Source organism: Colletotrichum godetiae (assembly GCF_030913485.1).
Source record: "Colletotrichum godetiae strain CBS 193.32 chromosome Unknown BDP55scaffold_83, whole genome shotgun sequence".
NCBI lineage: Eukaryota > Fungi > Ascomycota > Sordariomycetes > Glomerellales > Glomerellaceae > Colletotrichum > Colletotrichum godetiae.
This window is the reverse complement of record NW_026851331.1, coordinates 80,797-98,032: the sequence shown is the minus strand read 5'-3', so window position 1 is coordinate 98,032 and position 17,236 is coordinate 80,797. Positions and strand designations below refer to the sequence as shown.

The window sequence follows — 17,236 nt, the reverse complement described above, 5'->3', positions numbered from 1 at the left end:
TATCTTATCTTCCATCGCAGCATGAAGTCACGCCGAGGTCTACTTCACCAAGCACCTTGCCTTAAATAGGTTGCAGAGGTACCCTTCGATAGCTGAGACTACGCTGGTATGAACGGTCACTCATTCGTTGCTTCATCATAAGTCAAACAACCAAGTGCGTTTTGCAGTTCAGCATGGCTTCCCTACCCGACGTCAATAGTCTCAACTCCCTCCCCGTGGAGCAACAGACCAAGATCTTGGATGCACTCTTCGAACCGAGCCCCGCGATCCACGCGATTCTCCTCCCGTTCATTTCTGCAACACAATTCCAGTCTTACGACGAATTTATCAATCAAGCTCAAAAGATCTTTGAGGCTTTAATGACCGACCCTACGCAAAAAGCACAGCTGCACTCAATCATCGGCTCACACCCACGCCTTGGGGCGAAGAAGGTTGAAAGTGCTCAGTCCGCCGCAGAGCAAGCCCAACTCCAGAGCGGAGATGCCACTGAACTGGCTGCGCTGAACGCCGAGTATGAGGCAAGGTTCCCAGGTCTTCGTTACGTTGTATTTGTCAACGGTAGAGGTCGGCCGGAAATAATGGAAAACATGCGTGCTCGTATCTCGCGTGGTGACTTGGCTCTCGAGGAGCTCGCCGCCGTACAGGCAAGTACACCATTGAATTTAGATCCTGTAGACATTCTTCTAATAAGATAGTAGGCCATGTGTGATATTGCCAAAGATCGTGCAGCTAAGCTTCTGGCCGCTTCGGGATGAACGGCTCAGACACAAATCAGAAGCACCTCTCGGGTCTAAATATCCGATTTGTTTCCTAGAAAACTATCCAAACCCCATCTAAGCCTATAGCACAACCCAAATCTAGCTTGCCTACATGAGAACATCGTCCAACACTATCTTCAACCTCATCACAACTTCGCATTCTCATCCAGCAGTCTCAAAAGTCTGCCGACACGCTCGGCCTCACGATAGCCGCTGACGACTGCGCCAGCCACGCTTCCACGATTCTCCATCTCAGTGTGCTCACCGGCAAATCCGAGTTTCCCATCCCAAACAGGTCTGCTCAGCTCCTTGAAGTCAAGTGGGCTTCGCTCACCATTTTCTGAAACAATTGACGGGGTAGTCGTGGCACCGCGGGAGAATTCGTCTGTCAACCAGTTGGTCAAGTTGGTCTCGACCGGCTCCGCAGGCTCAGATGATGGCTTGAAGCGAGAGACGAGGAATTTGTGGTAGGCAGTCGCAACTTCCTTTTGGTCGAAGCGGAGCAGTGCAGTAGCGGGCGTTTCGGAGAGGTACGTCAGCAAGGTCGGACTAGGGCCGGGGAGAGACGGGCCAGCGAAGTTGGCGCAGACGAGAGTCGATGCCTCAAAGATTTCGGCGGGGGTAGAGCTCTCCGTCACGGGCTTCGTAGATGTAGGCAAGAAAGTGTAGGATCCAGCCTTGTCGGCCTCGGGCCACCAAGCCGTCTGGTACTGAAGCAGAAGCTTCTCCAGAACACCGACGTGGGTGCCTTTGATTACCTCCTGTAGGCGCAGCGGCAGCGCAGGGTTGAAGGTGCTTTCGGGCAGAGTCTTCAGGGTACCGAGCGGGATGCTAGAAATGGCCGTCTTTGCCGTGAACTTGTTGCCATTGGCGTCAACAACTACAACTCCATCTTGGCTCTGTAAAATACTAGTGATCTTTGTGCTCAGCTTTACTTCGGTGCCCTTAGCCTTGGCGTCATCAAGAACCTGGTTGACCAAAGACTCATAGCCTCCCTCAGGGGCGGCGTCAGAACCGCCAAACGCGGTGGTAGTCTCCCAGCCGGCCCACTTCAGAGAAGCTTTCTCGAGCTTGAGTCCCAGAGGAATCTCGAGGGAGCGGGCAAGGGCAGCTGCCAGCTCGTTTTGGGAAGAACCCGATGCGGAAGCTGAGAAAAGAGTTGAGTTCTCAGCTAGAAGGGCGGACGCGAGCGAGGTTGATGGGGAGGGAGCTGGGTGAGGAAGCTTCAAAGACGCTTGAGCTGTACCAAGGGATGCGCGGAGGTTGTCTGCATCGGAGCTCGAGAGACGGCCTAGTCTTGATCAATACAAACGTTGTGGTATATGGGTAAGAGTCTCACGCACCAGTTGGACCGTAAATCACACCCTCGGCAGCCTTGGGCAGGTGAGCGGCCTAATTGATCTCATTAGCTTGTCACCTCTTTCACCCAATATTTTCCATGTCAAACTCACAACGCCGAAGTCTTGGGCAATATATCTCGCAGGATTTCCTTCTTTGTAGCCGTGAATCCAGCTACATCCAACATCAATCTTGGCATCTCTCTTCACCCACGTACTCGCGCGTCCTCCGGTTCTGTCTCTAGCCTCAAGCACCAATACTTTGCGGCCCTTGTTGGCAAGTTCCCGGGCGGCAACGGCGCCAGACCAGCCGGCCCCGATCATGATTGTGTCCAAAACTTGATTGCTCATCGTTACAATATTGCGTCTAAACATATGTCTGAAGTTGAACGTTGAACAAAATACTGGACAATAGTCCTGACGATGTCGTGCTTCAGCTGCCCTGGTTAAATCGCCCCGCCCCCAGTGTCCCCGCCGTCCCCCCAGGCCCAACGTCACGGCGGGGCCCGGGAAGATGTCCGACCGGGCCGACCATCGGAACTGGTGGGGGGGTCATGGTCCCTCGACTGTGATTCTCACCCTCAGCTACACCCCGCTGCCAATACAAAAGCCCTCGATACGAAGAATCCCTCGATACGACTCACGTCTTTCAGCCAGATTCCAAGGTGAGTTCGTTTGAGTCTCTGGGCTTTCGGGATGTCTAAATTCCGGGCGGAACTTGAGACGGAATTGAAGACAGCTTGAAGCATAAGCTTTCCTGTGGGCAAGTATTGCCTTTGAACGAGTCTTTTTTCTTCTTATTTACTTTCTTCTATACCAGAGCTGCGGCTCAATCTCTCCGTCTGCTTCATAGCGCCATCGTCAATCGAGCATAATGCCCGGATCTTCTCTTCTCTTGTCAAGCCAACAATGGCAGTGAGTAACCTGCTTACGGCGCTCATTTCGCATGTCCTTGGACAGAGCCAGTTGACCACCCTGCGACTTCAAAGCCTGGTCCAGTAGACCCTCCTTGGATGTCGTCCACACGTTGATTAACCCAGTCTGGTTTCGATGCCTTTTGTCTACCTCGGCGGGCTCCTTGGGGTTTCTGATACCCTCCTTGCTTTTGTTTTAAACTTGGTAACACCCAAGCTGATTTTCCCTCACCCGTTATCCAACAGCGCTATCTGCCACCGACCCAGGAAATGCCATCCAATTCATCGAGATATTCCTCGTAAGAATTGCCATCGTCCTCGGTCTCGCCAGTCTGTTCCGATCCTCCGAAAATGGCTCCAAAGTCAGAATACACATCTTCCAGATCGTCGTCATCGGCCCATGCGTAGGAACACTCGTGAGTTGATGTGGGAAACGCCAAAAGTCCGTCATCCTCCATCTCATCCAGCATTGTGCTTGAAGGAGCTAGGACCGGTGACCGGGTTGGGTTCAACCTCGGCGATACAGGTTGTATTCGGGTCGATTGAGGCGTCCACGGAGGCGATGGTTTTCTCTGTGCCTGGACGGATAGGGAACCAGTTGGATGAGGAGTACCTGGCGAGATCCCCGGTCGCATCAAAATAACTCTAGCTGGTGGTGGTTGCTGTCGGTGTTCTGGGTGTGCGGGCGATTGTGCAACAAACCTAGCTCCCGTGGCTAGCTGCTGGCCGTGGTGAAGCACGGCTGCGTTCGCGGCTGTGACGGCGACACCGATATCACCACGCTGCGTCGCCTCATTCCGAACTCGAAGCCGAATTCTATTGAGTACCGCCGCTCTCAACATGATGGAGCTCTCTCGAAGCAGGCCCTGTTTTCCGACCTCGGGCGACGTGGCCACAGCAGCCAGCTTCACGAAACGCTTGTCGCCCAAAGGACTAGCTTCACGGTTGATGATGTGTGTTGCGGGTAAGGAGTAGGGCTGAGAGAGTCTACTTGTTATGAGATGAAGTCTCAAGCGACGCTTTTTGCAACTCAGCCCGGCTGTATATGGGCCGTCAACATCGGACTCGGCTCTGCAGCGCTTCACTCTTTTGGATGATGGCGGTTGACTCGAGAAAACGAAGTTTGGTTTTTCCTCCTGGCTGGTGATGAAGACGAAAGATGGTACCATCGGTGGAGTGGTCGGTGAAGGGGTGGTTGTGTTTGTCTGGGCAGTCCCAGTGGGTGTTGTTGCAGATGTTTTTGGCTCATGCTCCGGGCCATGATCATTCGTGGTAACCAAGGTACGTCTGAAAATTGTAGCTGAAGGGCAGTTGGCATGATGCTTGGCACATTCTCTCAGAGCCTGTGGTGAGAAGAGGTGAGAATCGATGTTGATACCGCCGTCGTCTTCGCAAGCTGAACTCCCGAGGCGCCACGTCTTGAAAGGTTCCAACGCATTGCGGTTCAAAGAACCGACTTCAACCACCATTGTTATCTTGTTGTCTCTGGTGATACCTCTCGCTCGAATGGGAGAAGGGGATCACTCGCTTCTTCCGGGTAATTGAGTTGCGTTGACAGGAAACGATGCTCAGAGAGCCGGTTCATATCCCACGGCCACTCCCACGCCCGATCTAACTACCGTCCGCTGCCAACATGGAGGCCAGGTGACCCTACAGAAGATTAACAAAGTCCGTCGAAAGGTTAAAGCGGCACAAGAAAAGAATGACAGATTGAAGTGGAGTAACCAAGGAAGATGACGAGAAAAGACCCTTACGCTAAGTGCGAGCGACCTTCCTAGCAGGATGCGTGACTGAGAGTGGGGAGAGCGGGAAAGGCGAAAAGGTTGATGCCGTCCGCAGCTGCAAGACAAGCACAAGACCCCGTCTTCTATTTATTGCTCTATCTACTCTCCGTGCTCCGTACACGTTTACCGTCAGACGGGTTCTCAGGTAAATGCATAGAAAGCGGGGAGAGGCACAGAGCGAGAAGGGAGATCAGCACAAACCGACGGGGCGGAACCGCCCATTCAAACATTGAACGTGACCAGTTCGTGTTCCACCCCCCTTCTCCTCTCTTTTTGAGAGCCCGGGAGCTGTGCTACCCATTGACAGGACGGGCTAAGAAAAACAAAAATTCGTGGTTGACTGATGTGTGGGCGTGTGAGGGAGAGGCGGCAGGGGTCGCGGAGGTAGGAATGGGCAGAGACCTGGGGAAAGCTGGCAAGGGGCGAATGAGATGGTCGGGATGCGCCGGTCACCCCCGGTCCTGCACCGACCCCGGTCTGGGGTCGAGGGGGGGGAGATGCGAGTGACATGGGCAGGAAATTTGGGGCGTTTTCAGCCTTCAGGCAATGGACGGACATGCGTTGGGTACGGATTAGAGGTTGTATCTATTCGAGTGAAGTACGCATGCTGTGTAGCCTGGTATACAGCAGGCCAAAGAAGCAGATACTCATGGTTCTTCCGTGGCTTTATTACATCCGTGTTTGAAGCGCGTCAAGGTTTACCGCAACCAGGTATTCTAGGCCCTTAGACTATGCTCATACTATCAAGAATGGTTCAGGAATCGAGCTGCTATTTACACACTTGTTATGCATTAGAAAAGCAATGCCGACCTGTGACTAAAGGTCAGGTCCGTACGGATAGATACTACTGTAGACAGGGAGGTAGAGACATGTTTTCCTGCACCCCGGACCGGGTGGTTTTGTCCGGCCAGAGGCGATGTGACAAGCCGCATAAGAGAACACCTAGGCCACTTTCTTCACCGACTGGTTTGCTGACCTCTTCCCCATTTGCCTATCGAACGGACGCTCGGAAGCTGGGCAAAGACATGCGTCGACAGAAGAAGCTGGGAATTGTGGCAGGATCTCACCCAAGGTTCCAAGACAAGATGTGGGCTGTGTTTCTGCACACATATCCAGCTACCGTAGTCCAGGTGCTTACCAACAAAAGTCTTCGCCACTCGGCAAGCTTTTGGCTGTTTTCCTCACATTCCAGTGCGTCTGAGTGATTACTATCCAAGTTTGTTTGGTTGGATATCTCCGATGTTGCAAGCAAGTGCAATTTCTGAATTTCCGGTCATGTTTCATGGACCTGGCACTAAGAGTCAACGTTTCTTTTTCCCGCGCAAGTGGCTTGGGTCATCCGCTCTGCTGGATTTTCATCGCCGCTTTGATCACACTTGCGATATCGCAGCACTCAAATGTGATGTTAGCTCGAGGGCCTCATTCTTCATTTGTACTGCTGTCGAATTGAGCCCATACCCTTGGGTTGCCAGATTCGTCATAGGTCGTCAGGCACTTTTGCGAGGGTTGAGTCTCTGGTGATAGGTCTGCAGTACCCGTGCTCGATGTATTAACCAGCATGTCAGTAGAAAATACCTCGAGACGGATGATCTGCTCTTTTGCCTCCCCGTCAAAAACATCGGTCTCCTTGCTCCCCTCCCTGTTGCTTCTTGAGTACCGAGAGCCTCGAACGGCCAAAGCGACACGGGATGCAATACCACAAAAGGAGCAGCCAAGCACAATCCCGATGTGACGCCAGCAAACTCCCATTTGTTACCACACTTTGCGGGGAAACCAGCCTCGTCCAACCATCCCCCAGGTTTTGGTCCTCCTATTTTGTGCGTGCGTTTACGCCTGTTGTCAATCACCACGGGGTGCATAATGCAGCGCTCGCCGCTGCGTATCCAACGAGAATTGTTCCGAGACCGCTCATCGGCTGCCAGCACAGCTGAGAAAGGGGGCGAGGCGAGACCTCGAATGCAGGATGCCAGGAATGGCATCGTACGGTAATGCGTATCCTTCCCCCGCCCTAAGCCTGCTCAGTCGCGGATGGCTGCTGTTCGTTTGCTTGCAAAGTTGGTGGCACTAGGCCGCTAAGTTCGAAATGGGAGGGTCACGCGTGGTCCAGAATATTTATTTGCTGAGAGCGATTTTGAGCTAAAGTAATGTACCGTAGCCTAGGTAGGCGAGGGAGTATTTGTTGGCCAATGAGCTTAGTGACAAATGAACATTTACAGGTTGGTGAGAGTAAGACTAGTAGTTGCGGCAAAGACATCAGAAGAGCCAGGGTATACACCCCATCTCGGGTTTCCCCATCTTGAAGACAGAAATCGATGGCATGGCTGTCAGCAAGAGGGTAACTTAAGTCCGAACATAGAGTTCTCTTATCACTAGGCAGTTGCTTCTTTACTCTCTTCCTAGATCAATCCTATCGCATCAACTCTCTCTCTGTCTTGCTTGCTTACCCTTCAAGGCTCGAATCGAATACCAAGACTTTGACATCCCAAAGTGAATAAATTCATCGCCTGGAGCGCCCGCAGGCTGCGACGTGTTGCATGACAATCCCAGTCTTTTTCGAGTCAGCAAGGCCCCAGACGGACTCAGTCCATTATTCAACTACCTTTCAGGGCCAAGCGGCCACAATTCCCATCACTTATCAAAATTTTCTGCTCACTCAGGGACACTGGGGCCAAAGCGGCGCCAAACTGCATGTGTAAGGTGACAAGGCAACCCGATCAGAAAATCAGCTGAAGTTCGTTCTCGGTCAGTTGGAAAGACAGGTCGCTGATGGCCCCAAGGGTCATCATGTCAGCGGAAGCTTGGGCAAACAGGTGGGACAGATCCATCATCCCGCAGGGTCTGAGAGGGTAGCAGCGGCTTTGACCTCTAGAGTCCAGGGTATGGTAGCAGCAGGGCCATTTCTTGTCAGCTGTGTGCAGCGCTGCAAGGTCGTCTTACATCAGCCACATGTTGTGAATTCCGCCCGCCGCTTGTACGCCGTCGTGTTCCGGTACAGAATCACCGGCAACCGTTGTTTTCATGTTGTATCCAGGCCGAGTAATTATGGGTATTCCCCGGAGACCAAAGCCGGTATCCCCACAAAGTGCCGCGGCGGTCCTTGGAATGAAGCGGTGGACTCGGCGTGGGAAACTAGCCGACCCCCTAAGAATCATCTGGGGGATTCCCCTCACATGGGGTGCCTCGGCTCCGCACCGTGATTCTCTGAAGTCTGCAGTCCTAGAGAAGGAAGAAGAGCAGCTCCGCACGGCCACGGCCCCCGCCACAAAGCTCCTCGTCCCGAGGTACAATCTCGTCCTGGTCTCAGAGGGTTGTTGGGGAAAGCTAAGCTGAACCCCGAAGCTTAACTTCAAACCAGACAATCCCTTCTCCAAGCTCCAACGTTTCGTCATTTTTGACAGGTAGAAATTATTTCAAAAGCCGCTTGAGGATCCCTCGTCATATTCCGCGATTTCGTCAATCTGCCCCGAGCAATATTACTTGTTTCCTTCTTGTTTCCGTTCAGTAACCCCGCCACTCGCTATGTCTAAACTCTTGTTTAACGATGTTATGGCCCTAGCCTTACTACCGACAACCCCAAATCATACGACATCGACAGGTGGCATCGTCAAGCGTTACATGAGTCTTTACCCAGCTTGGGTACCAGGATCTGAACTCGTTGGCGGCAAAGGCCGCGGGTCCAAGGCAGATCCTCGAGCTGCATATGGGGGCCATGTTTACTGTCAGGCACCGCTAGCTGCAAGCCGAGCTGTGAAAGAAGAGGAACCTGAAGGATCCGGGACGCAGTCCGGGGGGTTCGGGCTTCATGTGAGATTGGAAACCAATGCATTTAAGTGGAAGATGGACCCATCGCTAACACCACAGCAAGGCCATTCAAGGAGTTTTCTCAGCTGCCGCCAAGTCAGACAGGCCATTCATATATGAGGTCACCGTTCTCTCGACTAGCCGGACATTCTGCTCTCGCCTGGTGACTGTGCGCCAACCAAAGGAGACGAGCAAACGCGACCACTACGAAGACAGCTTCTTGCTTGAGGATGCTGAAGGGCCTTTGGGTGACATCTGTTTCAGTTGCATATGCACCTTCAAACGGCCAGAGGAAGCCCGAGTCGTTTCTCAGGAAGAGCCACCGCAAAAACGCTTCGCCGAAATCTTGTCAACCAAGTCGCCACAAGATTGGCCATTCGCACCGGCGGTTGACGTGGAAGAAATCAAAGCCATGTTTCCGGATGTCGGCCAGACAACGTTTCCCATTGTTGACATGCACAAAGTCGACTTGACGGCTTACAATGAAGGAAAGTCGGTCTCAGAGAGGAAGGAACTCCTCCTATATCGTCTCAAAGGCCCTCTCCCAGCGGACGATCCCAATTCTCATGTTGCTGTTCATGCATTCGAGTCCGATCGCAACGGGCTGTTGATGATATGCAACCACGTTGGTCTCGGATGGAGTCTGGGCACCGCAGCCAGCTTAACGTACAAGTTTGTTGTCCACGTCAATGTCGACCAAGCCGTGATGAAAGACGATGGCTGGTGGATTCAGGAGGCATCATTTCCTCGGACTGGCCAGGGGCGAGGGACATTGATCTGTAAGATGTGGAGTCCCGAGGGTGTACATGTCGCTACCGGGTATCAAGACGGCATACTTCGAGAGCGGAGAACAGAGGGGGATAAGATTAGTCAAAAGCTATAATGAGATGACAAGAACGTAGACTTATGAAGGGCTAAGTTAGAACAGTGTAAGTTTATATAGAGTTGATATAGATAAACAGAAATGAGATTCTAATAGGAGAAGATCAGGCTTTCATCCTACCCCTACACCCATGGCTCAGCTATTTTATACTCATCATAGACCATTTCACCTTATCTTATTATCTTCTTGCTTCTTATGGACCGCTTAAAGGAAGGATCGCTCTGGTTCGAATATTCCTATAGTGCCTTCCTTTCCCTATCTACAGATCGCTCAGAGTATGGATCGCACTTAGTGGTTTAAGGACGTTCTTACTATCTACCTATCTAAAGATCGATCAAAGGAAGGATCGCACTGGCTTGAAAACGTTCTTGCCATATCCTCTTTGCCTATTACCGTTTAAGACTTGTGTTATTGCCTACATAACCCCTTCGTGCTTACCCTCACTACTCGTAACTTCCGTGCTAACATCTTTTTTTCATTCTCACCTCCGTTCCTTCTCTCATAGCCTCTATCGGGCTCTCTAGAAAACCCACGCTACCTTTCCACTTCTTCTCTCATACACCACCAGAATATTCTAGCCCTGACACATCACACCAATTGCTTCTTCCTCTGCACACCACACTGGAGTCTTTCTCCTTTGACACTCCACGACAATCAACACTTCCCACTCACACTCAAGACCGGCAGTTCCATTGATGGCATTTACAACTCATTATTCTTTGACATTTCTGAGCATCTTCATGAGCCGGAGTGGTTTGGTATACATTCTTCACCTGGCATCTCATACCGTTCGCACCAACCTTTAACTCTCTGATACACAGATTGGATTTCCCTCTCACCACATCCCGACCATCTCTCAGTTATTTGAAGCTACCATCGTTCAACCAAGCACAGACATCTGGGTAAGCTACTTTTTCACAGCTAGAGACTGGTCTCAGCTGCTAACTAACATTCAGAAGACCGGATACGGAAGCCACGATGGACCCGACTTCACCCTCTTACGATGGTATACCAGTCAAGCGATCGCAGCTGCTGTCTTCCATCACAGAATTGAAACAAGGAATTCAAGCTGCTGAGGCTGATGCAGACCGTATTGAGACCAGAATCTCATACAAAGAGGACTGGATCACTGAGCTTAGATCTGAGCGCATTGCCTCTGATGAACCCACACCAGCGATCGACAAGGCCATCAAGAAGGCACAAGCACGCCGTGGAGTCATTAAAGAGACACTCTTTGCGAAGAAAGATGAGATTGCACGCCTTAGAAGCAAGCTGAAGAAAAAGGAGATAAAGCTTGCGGCGATCCCACAAGTTGAGTCATCCAATGCGCCCGACCCCAATGACAACGAAGATGCTGCAGCACTGCTCGAAGTCACAGGCACCCCAATGAATGCAATCTTCACAATCAGTGCAGACGGCAAGACCTATACCAATCCGCCCATGCTTCGGGGTGTCCCAGTTGCACCCATCAGCGAAATCGACGCGTACTGGAATCCCATGTGGAAAACGTTCGCAGAGGCAGTTAACGAAGAGAAGGTGGAGAGGGAATATCAAGAATACCTCTTGGCTAGACACCAGCGAATGCTCCAAGGACCTCTGCCAGCATCAGAGGATGACCCAGAGCAAGTCTTCAAGAAATACCAGCGCAGCTTGAGACAAGCCAAGGTCACTAAGCAGTGGTTCAACCCGGGACACACGATCCATCCAAACCAACTCATGGCAAAGGAGCACTTACCTGAGACGGGACTTTGCGACAACTATGTGCTCTACAAGATCTGCAATATCCTCAGCCGCATCAATGCCATGTATGAGCGCGGAGAGCTGGGAATGCCGCCTCTACACTTCCTCATGTGGAGAATGAGTGTCTCCCTGGAGCGCTATCCGCACGACCCCTGGAAATCATTCTGCCGCGTCATGGTTGACGAGAAGCACAGTGCTTACGACAGTATTCTTCGGCAAGCCGAGATCAGAGGTGCACAGCATGTTGGCGACTACAACTTCTACTTGGGTAGATGGAAGCAGGCATCTTCTTCCAGAGACCAGGCCCAGTCATCCGCCTTGGCCACGAGCAGATTCACCGCCCATTCTGCAGCAACTGCACAGCCTTCAGCGAGTTCCCATGGGTCCCTCTTCCGACAGCGGCAAGATCTGCCCGAGCCTATCTCGAATTTCGCTCCGATCCCAACTGGGGCATCGAGCTCTCTGGTGCAGATGCAGATGTTCTCTGCACAGAGAGACGGACAACGCGAGGGAGATGGACGCAAGACGCGCCATTCTGAAGAGGGATCTGAACAACAGACTTCTAATTACGACGGTAACCGCTTGCGCTCTGCCATGAAGCTGTGTCAGTCGCCCCTGCTCGTGGAGGAGCAGCTTGCCATTCGAGCCGGAGCATCTTCTGAGAATATGATCTCAGCCCATTCCTGGACCAGAGATGGCATGGATACCGAATCTCTTATAGACCTGGCAGCGAAGCCTGGAGACAAAACTCATTCTCAGACATCCGTGTTCGGGGCAGAAAACCTCCCAATGGGGGATGGACTCCAATGGGACAGCTTTGAGAAGAGCATGGTCATCGATGCTTCGGGAACCGAGGCCACGGCTCCAACTCCCGAGGACGCCGCCGCCGAAGACACAGTCTATAATCACGAATGGATTGACATGTTTGTCGGCTCGGAAGAAATCCGAAGGCAGATGCAGCCTACGAATATGGAGGCCATCAGAGCTTCAGTCGGAGAGAGTCCTTTCCCGAAGAATACTGGAAGAAGAGTCTCTCACGGATTCGTCTTCCCCTGGTACCGCAGCGAGGAGGCTCAGAAGTTTGACGAATTGGAATTCCCTTTCTAGATGCGACTGGGTTGGACATCTGTATGGGAGGAGACTATTGGTATGAGAGCCGGATGAAAGGACGATAGCCGTCTCAGGCAGGCAACCAAGATGTGACTGGGTTTCTGGAGACAACCCGTATCATAGGCTTTGGCCATCTGGGTAATGAGAATGAGAGGTGGAATTAGACGGTAACCGTCTCAGATAGGCATCGAAGAGTGACTGGGTTTCTGGAAAACAACCTCGTCATAGTCCTGGGCCATCTGATCAACGGAAATGGCTTGTGAGCAGCTTGAGTTCACATGATACTCTCTAATAGAACAACATCAAAAGTCATGCCATTCGCATCCTTTGTGAGCTGCATCTGAGAACGGCGCGGATGAAAGGGGATGAAGCTCTGTAATGCTCCAGCTCTCATTTGGTGATCTTTCCATCACGTGATCCTCCGTCGCTTACGATTCCGGTTATGGCAAGTACCTTGGCCAGTGCTCTCGCTCTGTAGGCTCTGACTGGTGGTTCCCCGTAGCTTACCCGACAGCCGCAACATCAAACCATCAAATCAGGCCATCGACAAATCCCTCTCTCTTCACCCAAACCCGACGTCACAACAACGAACCTCTCCTCTCTACCACCCCAATTGTCGTCGCCATGTTTTTGCAGCGCTCCGCCATTATGGCTGCCCGCCGGGCGGCCGTCGCTCCCCTCGCCAGACGCACCTTCGCGACCTCCATGATCCGCCGTACGAACCCCAATTGAAGGCCCCCCCCAAATCCCGAGAAAGAAAAAATAAGCCTTGGAGCGAAGCCATTCCGAAAGTTCCCTTATCGCTGACTCTACGGCCATCCGGGGCCACAAACAGGCGACGCCAACTCCTCTACCCCCGCCAAGCCCTACAAGACCATCACCGGTAAGGTCTATCGAGCCAATTGATTCGAAATTATCGTCGTTCCCGTCTCCCGGCGCGGTTCCCCGGAATGCCCAAATCCCGACCGCATCCCTTCGGGACCGCGTCGTACGATCGAAGCGACGCACCATTTTCGAACGACCTGAAGGAATAGAGCACGATGCTAATCATTTCAATTACAACGATACAGAGATCAAGAGCGAGGACGACCTCCACGGACCCGGTGCCAAGCCCGGCTCCATTCCCACCGATCTCGAGCAGTCCACCGGTCTCGAGCGTCTCGAGATTCTCGGAAAGATGGAGGGCGTCGACGTCTTCGACATGCGCCCCCTCGATGCTTCCCGCAAGGGTATGCGATGACCCCTCCTCGGCCCTCAAGCGCGAGTTCGAAACCTAACTCTATCATTTAGGCACCGTCGAGAACCCCATCCCCGTCCGTTCCGCCGGTGAGGAGCAGTACCTCGGCTGCACCGGTGTCCCCGTCGACTCCCACGTCACCATCTGGCTGACCGTACGTGCCCATGGACCCGATTGAGCTTGTCAAAGGAGCTCCGTAACCTGACCAAATATGCACATAGATCTCCCGCGACCGCCCCATCGAGCGCTGCCCCGAGTGCGGCTCCGTCTACAAGATGGAGTACGTCGGCCCCACTGATGACCACCACCACGGTCACGACCACCACCACGGCTACGAGGAGCCCAAGACCTTCGCCGACTTCGTCAAGCCCGAGTACCGATACCAATAGATGCTTTCGCAGGTGGCGAACACGTAGTAAGGAGACTGGAGGCGAGACGGCATCGGGGTTGCTCTGGAGTGAGCACGGAAGATGTGTAGATTACCTTAAGTTGTGGCTGTATAGAACCTTTTTCTCCCGATTCATGTCTCCTGTCTCCTGCGGGTTTTGTGTGACATCCGCCAGGTCGTTCGTGAATAGCGGCCTAGATAATACGAAGAGCCGCAGCTCTCTCGTGGCTTGACTCGCTTCCGTGCGGATCGGTTGCCTACTCTCCGCGTCCACGTAGTGTTTGATAGTGATGATGTTTGCCCTGATCCTAACGTGCCTCATTCCGGATCGAAGCTAAGCTTAATCTTCTTTCCCATCTTCTTGGCAGGTTTCTTTTTGGCGTCCTCGTCATCGTCGCCGTTCTTCTCGTCCTTGGTCCCGCGCTTGTTGACGACAGCATCCTCCTGAGCATCACCGCCAACAACCTTGCCAGCCTTCCTCTTCTTGCTCGCCCCGATTCCAGCAAGCTTCTCCGTCTCCCGTTTCTCCTCCTTGGTATCCTTCCCCTCACCCTCCTCTTCTCCATCTTTCTTCAAGTCATCGGCCTCCACGCCACCATCCTTGTCCACCCGTACGTCGACAACATTACCCTCGTCGTCCACCACAAGCGGCGCATCCTCTGCCTCCTCGCTGTCTGAGCGCTTCTTGCCCGCCCGTCGCCTTTTCGAGAGGATCTCGTCTGGGCCTCCGTTCCCTGCCGCCTGTGCTTGGAGAGCGCGCAGGAAGGGCGGGATGTTTGTGTCGTAGGATAGGTTTTTGCCGGTGATTTTGTCCGACATTGCGGCGGCGGGCGCGAAGCCGGGGAGGTGAACGCGAGGTGCCGTTACGGAGTGCTTTGGTTTCGTCGAATGCTTGCGGTCGTTGAGGACGTCGGTTCAAGATCACATCAGACCTATTCTATTTTCTCTAGGTGTCTCGTCAGTGAAGGGTGTGCGATCATGGATGGTGAAGCAGCTATTGCCAAATGCCAGCCTTCGCGGCAAAGGTCGTTCGCAGTTCTTGGGGGGTGGGGACGGGATTCTTCAGTGATCAATCAGCGTCTTTAGCGGATAGCGCAGCCGATCAGCGACCTTTCCGACGTCGTAGCGCATCCGAACCTCGCTAAACTACAGTGGGCATACGCTACCAGGCCGGACAGTGGGCGGGACCCATCCAGGTTAACTGCCGAAAGACAAACTCGACGACACGACTTCTCCCCTCTCATCTCCAAACACCAGGCAACTTCACCAAACCCAGCACATTCACATCACACGGACGAGCAAGAAGCGTAATATTCTCAGATGAAATATCTGTTTTGTTGAGACTTTTGAAGAACGATGTCACTAACCCTAATGACTTTGGTATCTAATGCCGCGAAAAAAAAAACCCTCCTCAAATCAAGCGGTTTCATGTCTGTACCAGCCAACTCATGGTTGCCGCTCTCCAACGCCGGGCCTTGCAACGCCAAAGCTAATGCCGTAGAAAACCTACTAAAGGAAACCATTCCCTTGATACACATAGAAAGACGGTAATGAGGCACACGCCATGCCATCGAGATCTTAGACGATCTGCTGGATAAACACGGGAGTACCGACCTGAGTGCCCACCACAAAGTTCGGGACTGGAATGGACGCGATGGGCAAAGCAGTCAGGATGCCGGTGTCCTCGGCACGGCTGAACGCCACCACACCGGATTCGCCCGCCATGTTGGTGGAGAAGAGCGTCTTTTGATCCTTGGAGAAGCTGAACATACGCGGGTTCACGCCACCAGAGGAGATCTGATCGACAAACTCGAGGGTGATGCCACCGGCCTTGGGCTTACACTTGGAACCGCCGGGGGCCGCTTGCTGAGTGATCTTGAAGTGGGAGATAGAGTCGGTTGCGTTGCCGCTAACGCGGTTGGAGACGTAGGCGTGCTTGCCATCACTCGAGATGATGATCTCGCCAGCGGCAGCCGAGGTGGCGTTGGCGGGAGGGAATGCAGCGCCGTAGGTGCTCAGCTCCGAACTATGAGTAAGGGAGAGGGAAGAGCCGTTGTTGGTGGAGACGGAAAAGACCTCGAGGGTGTTGCTGAGCTCACAGGCGACGACGAAGGCGGTAGGCGCGCCTCCGTTCTGAGGGTACCAGGCGCCGTGGCGAGGGCCACAACCAGCTCTAGAGACGCTGTTGCGAGAGACAATGTCGTACTTGTCATCCTGGGAATCGATGATGGAGATGGAGTCAGTGCCGAGGTCGCAGATGGCGAAGTAACGGCCAGAGGGATCGAGAATAGCCTGGTGAGCGTAAGACTTGTCCTGACGCAGCTTGTTGGGACCAAGCTCGCCACCGAGGGTGAGGCTCTTCATATGCTTGAGAGCGCTGGCGTCAGAGATATCCCAGACGTCAACAGTGCCATTGGTGCTGGATTTTGTTAGTTTATGAGGCATTCAAAGGGACCAAAATAGTAGGTAGTAAAAATAAAGAGGCAAGTGGTACGTACTAGGAAGCGCCAACAAGACGAGTCTTGTCCTTGTTGAAGTCAATGGAGACAACTCCAGTGCCGCCCTCAGTGGACTCAACGGCGACCTTGAGCTCATTGGTAGTGGTATCGAGCTGAAAAGAGTTAGTAAATGTTTTTGATGAGTAGGTTTCGGCAGCTACTGAAAATAAAAGCCGAAGCGACTTACGTTGAACAGGCGAAGGTTATTGCTGTTCTCGTCAACGGCGTAGAGAAGGTTGGGCTCCTTGAAGGCCATCCAGCTGGGGTTGGTGCCAGTCTGATTGTCGCTCTTCACGACGTTAAACGACTTGCCATCGTACTCAGCGACAGCGAGCATCCAGGTAGAACCAATGACGACCTTAGCCGGAGCGGCGGGAGCGTCCTGGCGGCCAATGACCGCAGCAGAAGCAGCCGCAGCAGTAATGATGACGGAGGTGAAGCGCATCGTGACGATTTGTGTGAAGTTGAAAGGGTAGAATGAGGGTATTTGAGTGATCAGTATCGAGCGATCAGAAAGAGAAGTGTAGAGAGTGAAATGTGAAGGAAGTGTGCGATGGAAGAAGAAGAAAAAGAGTAGAGACTGGTGAGTGGTGAGTGAAGGGGAGAAAAGTGAATGAGTCGATGGGTGGGTGGGTGTGGGAAAGGCGTGAGGCAAAAGTGGTGATTCAGAAGTAGGTGGAAGGAAGGAGCAGCCGGTCGAGTTAAGGTAGGCAGGCAGGCACGAAGTTTTTCCCCAGAGTTTTGCAGTAGAGGAAAGAACAGGGCTGATTCAGGTCGGTCCAAAGC

General features: G+C 52.9%; 10 protein-coding genes across 10 annotated transcripts; 5 read left to right on the top strand and 5 right to left on the bottom strand.

Moving 5' to 3' along the window:
* Positions 1-173: 173 nt before the first annotated feature.
* Positions 174-755, top strand: BDP55DRAFT_698743 (OHCU decarboxylase; the record flags this gene model as incomplete). The annotated part of the gene is made up of 2 exons (XM_060577809.1): positions 174-644; positions 699-755. 2 exons carry the CDS (start codon positions 174-176, stop codon positions 753-755), a joined length of 528 nt encoding a protein of 175 aa, XP_060422625.1.
* A 149-nt stretch (positions 756-904) lies between these two features.
* BDP55DRAFT_638377 (flavin-containing amine oxidoreductase) lies at positions 905-2,446 on the bottom strand (the record flags this gene model as incomplete). The annotated part of the gene is made up of 3 exons (XM_060573103.1): positions 905-2,049; positions 2,102-2,150; positions 2,210-2,446. The coding sequence occupies 3 exons, from the start codon at positions 2,444-2,446 to the stop codon at positions 905-907; spliced, it is 1,431 nt and encodes a 476-aa protein (XP_060422624.1).
* Positions 2,447-3,257: 811 nt separating this feature from the next.
* BDP55DRAFT_734592 (uncharacterized protein) lies at positions 3,258-4,478 on the bottom strand (the record flags this gene model as incomplete). The annotated part of the gene is made up of 1 exon (XM_060580224.1): positions 3,258-4,478. One exon carries the CDS (start codon positions 4,476-4,478, stop codon positions 3,258-3,260), a length of 1,221 nt encoding a protein of 406 aa, XP_060422623.1.
* A 163-nt stretch (positions 4,479-4,641) lies between these two features.
* On the top strand, positions 4,642-5,412 carry BDP55DRAFT_417440 (uncharacterized protein). Its single transcript, XM_060567419.1, has one exon. The coding sequence runs from the start codon at positions 4,836-4,838 to the stop codon at positions 5,298-5,300; it is 465 nt and encodes a 154-aa protein (XP_060422622.1). The 5' UTR covers positions 4,642-4,835; the 3' UTR covers positions 5,301-5,412.
* An 800-nt stretch (positions 5,413-6,212) lies between these two features.
* BDP55DRAFT_638375 (uncharacterized protein) lies at positions 6,213-6,542 on the bottom strand (the record flags this gene model as incomplete). The annotated part of the gene is made up of 1 exon (XM_060573102.1): positions 6,213-6,542. One exon carries the CDS (start codon positions 6,540-6,542, stop codon positions 6,213-6,215), a length of 330 nt encoding a protein of 109 aa, XP_060422621.1.
* Positions 6,543-8,312: 1,770 nt separating this feature from the next.
* On the top strand, positions 8,313-9,477 carry BDP55DRAFT_698740 (acyl-CoA thioesterase II; the record flags this gene model as incomplete). The annotated part of the gene is made up of 2 exons (XM_060577808.1): positions 8,313-8,597; positions 8,659-9,477. 2 exons carry the CDS (start codon positions 8,313-8,315, stop codon positions 9,475-9,477), a joined length of 1,104 nt encoding a protein of 367 aa, XP_060422620.1.
* Positions 9,478-10,455: 978 nt separating this feature from the next.
* BDP55DRAFT_566400 (uncharacterized protein) lies at positions 10,456-12,324 on the top strand (the record flags this gene model as incomplete). The annotated part of the gene is made up of 1 exon (XM_060570503.1): positions 10,456-12,324. The coding sequence occupies one exon, from the start codon at positions 10,456-10,458 to the stop codon at positions 12,322-12,324; it is 1,869 nt and encodes a 622-aa protein (XP_060422619.1).
* A 627-nt stretch (positions 12,325-12,951) lies between these two features.
* BDP55DRAFT_734589 (cytochrome c oxidase subunit VB) lies at positions 12,952-13,953 on the top strand (the record flags this gene model as incomplete). Its single annotated transcript, XM_060580223.1, has 5 exons — positions 12,952-13,042; positions 13,163-13,210; positions 13,398-13,556; positions 13,618-13,718; positions 13,786-13,953. The coding sequence occupies 5 exons, from the start codon at positions 12,952-12,954 to the stop codon at positions 13,951-13,953; spliced, it is 567 nt and encodes a 188-aa protein (XP_060422618.1).
* A 317-nt stretch (positions 13,954-14,270) lies between these two features.
* On the bottom strand, positions 14,271-14,771 carry BDP55DRAFT_566375 (uncharacterized protein; the record flags this gene model as incomplete). Its single annotated transcript, XM_060570502.1, has 1 exon — positions 14,271-14,771. One exon carries the CDS (start codon positions 14,769-14,771, stop codon positions 14,271-14,273), a length of 501 nt encoding a protein of 166 aa, XP_060422617.1.
* Positions 14,772-15,179: 408 nt separating this feature from the next.
* Positions 15,180-16,660, bottom strand: BDP55DRAFT_684279 (Lactonase, 7-bladed beta-propeller-domain-containing protein). Its single transcript, XM_060576395.1, has 2 exons — positions 16,638-16,660; positions 15,180-16,563 (listed from the first exon to the last, which is right to left on the bottom strand). The coding sequence occupies exon 2, from the start codon at positions 16,395-16,397 to the stop codon at positions 15,531-15,533; it is 867 nt and encodes a 288-aa protein (XP_060422616.1). The 5' UTR covers positions 16,398-16,563; positions 16,638-16,660; the 3' UTR covers positions 15,180-15,530.
* Positions 16,661-17,236: the final 576 nt, after the last annotated feature.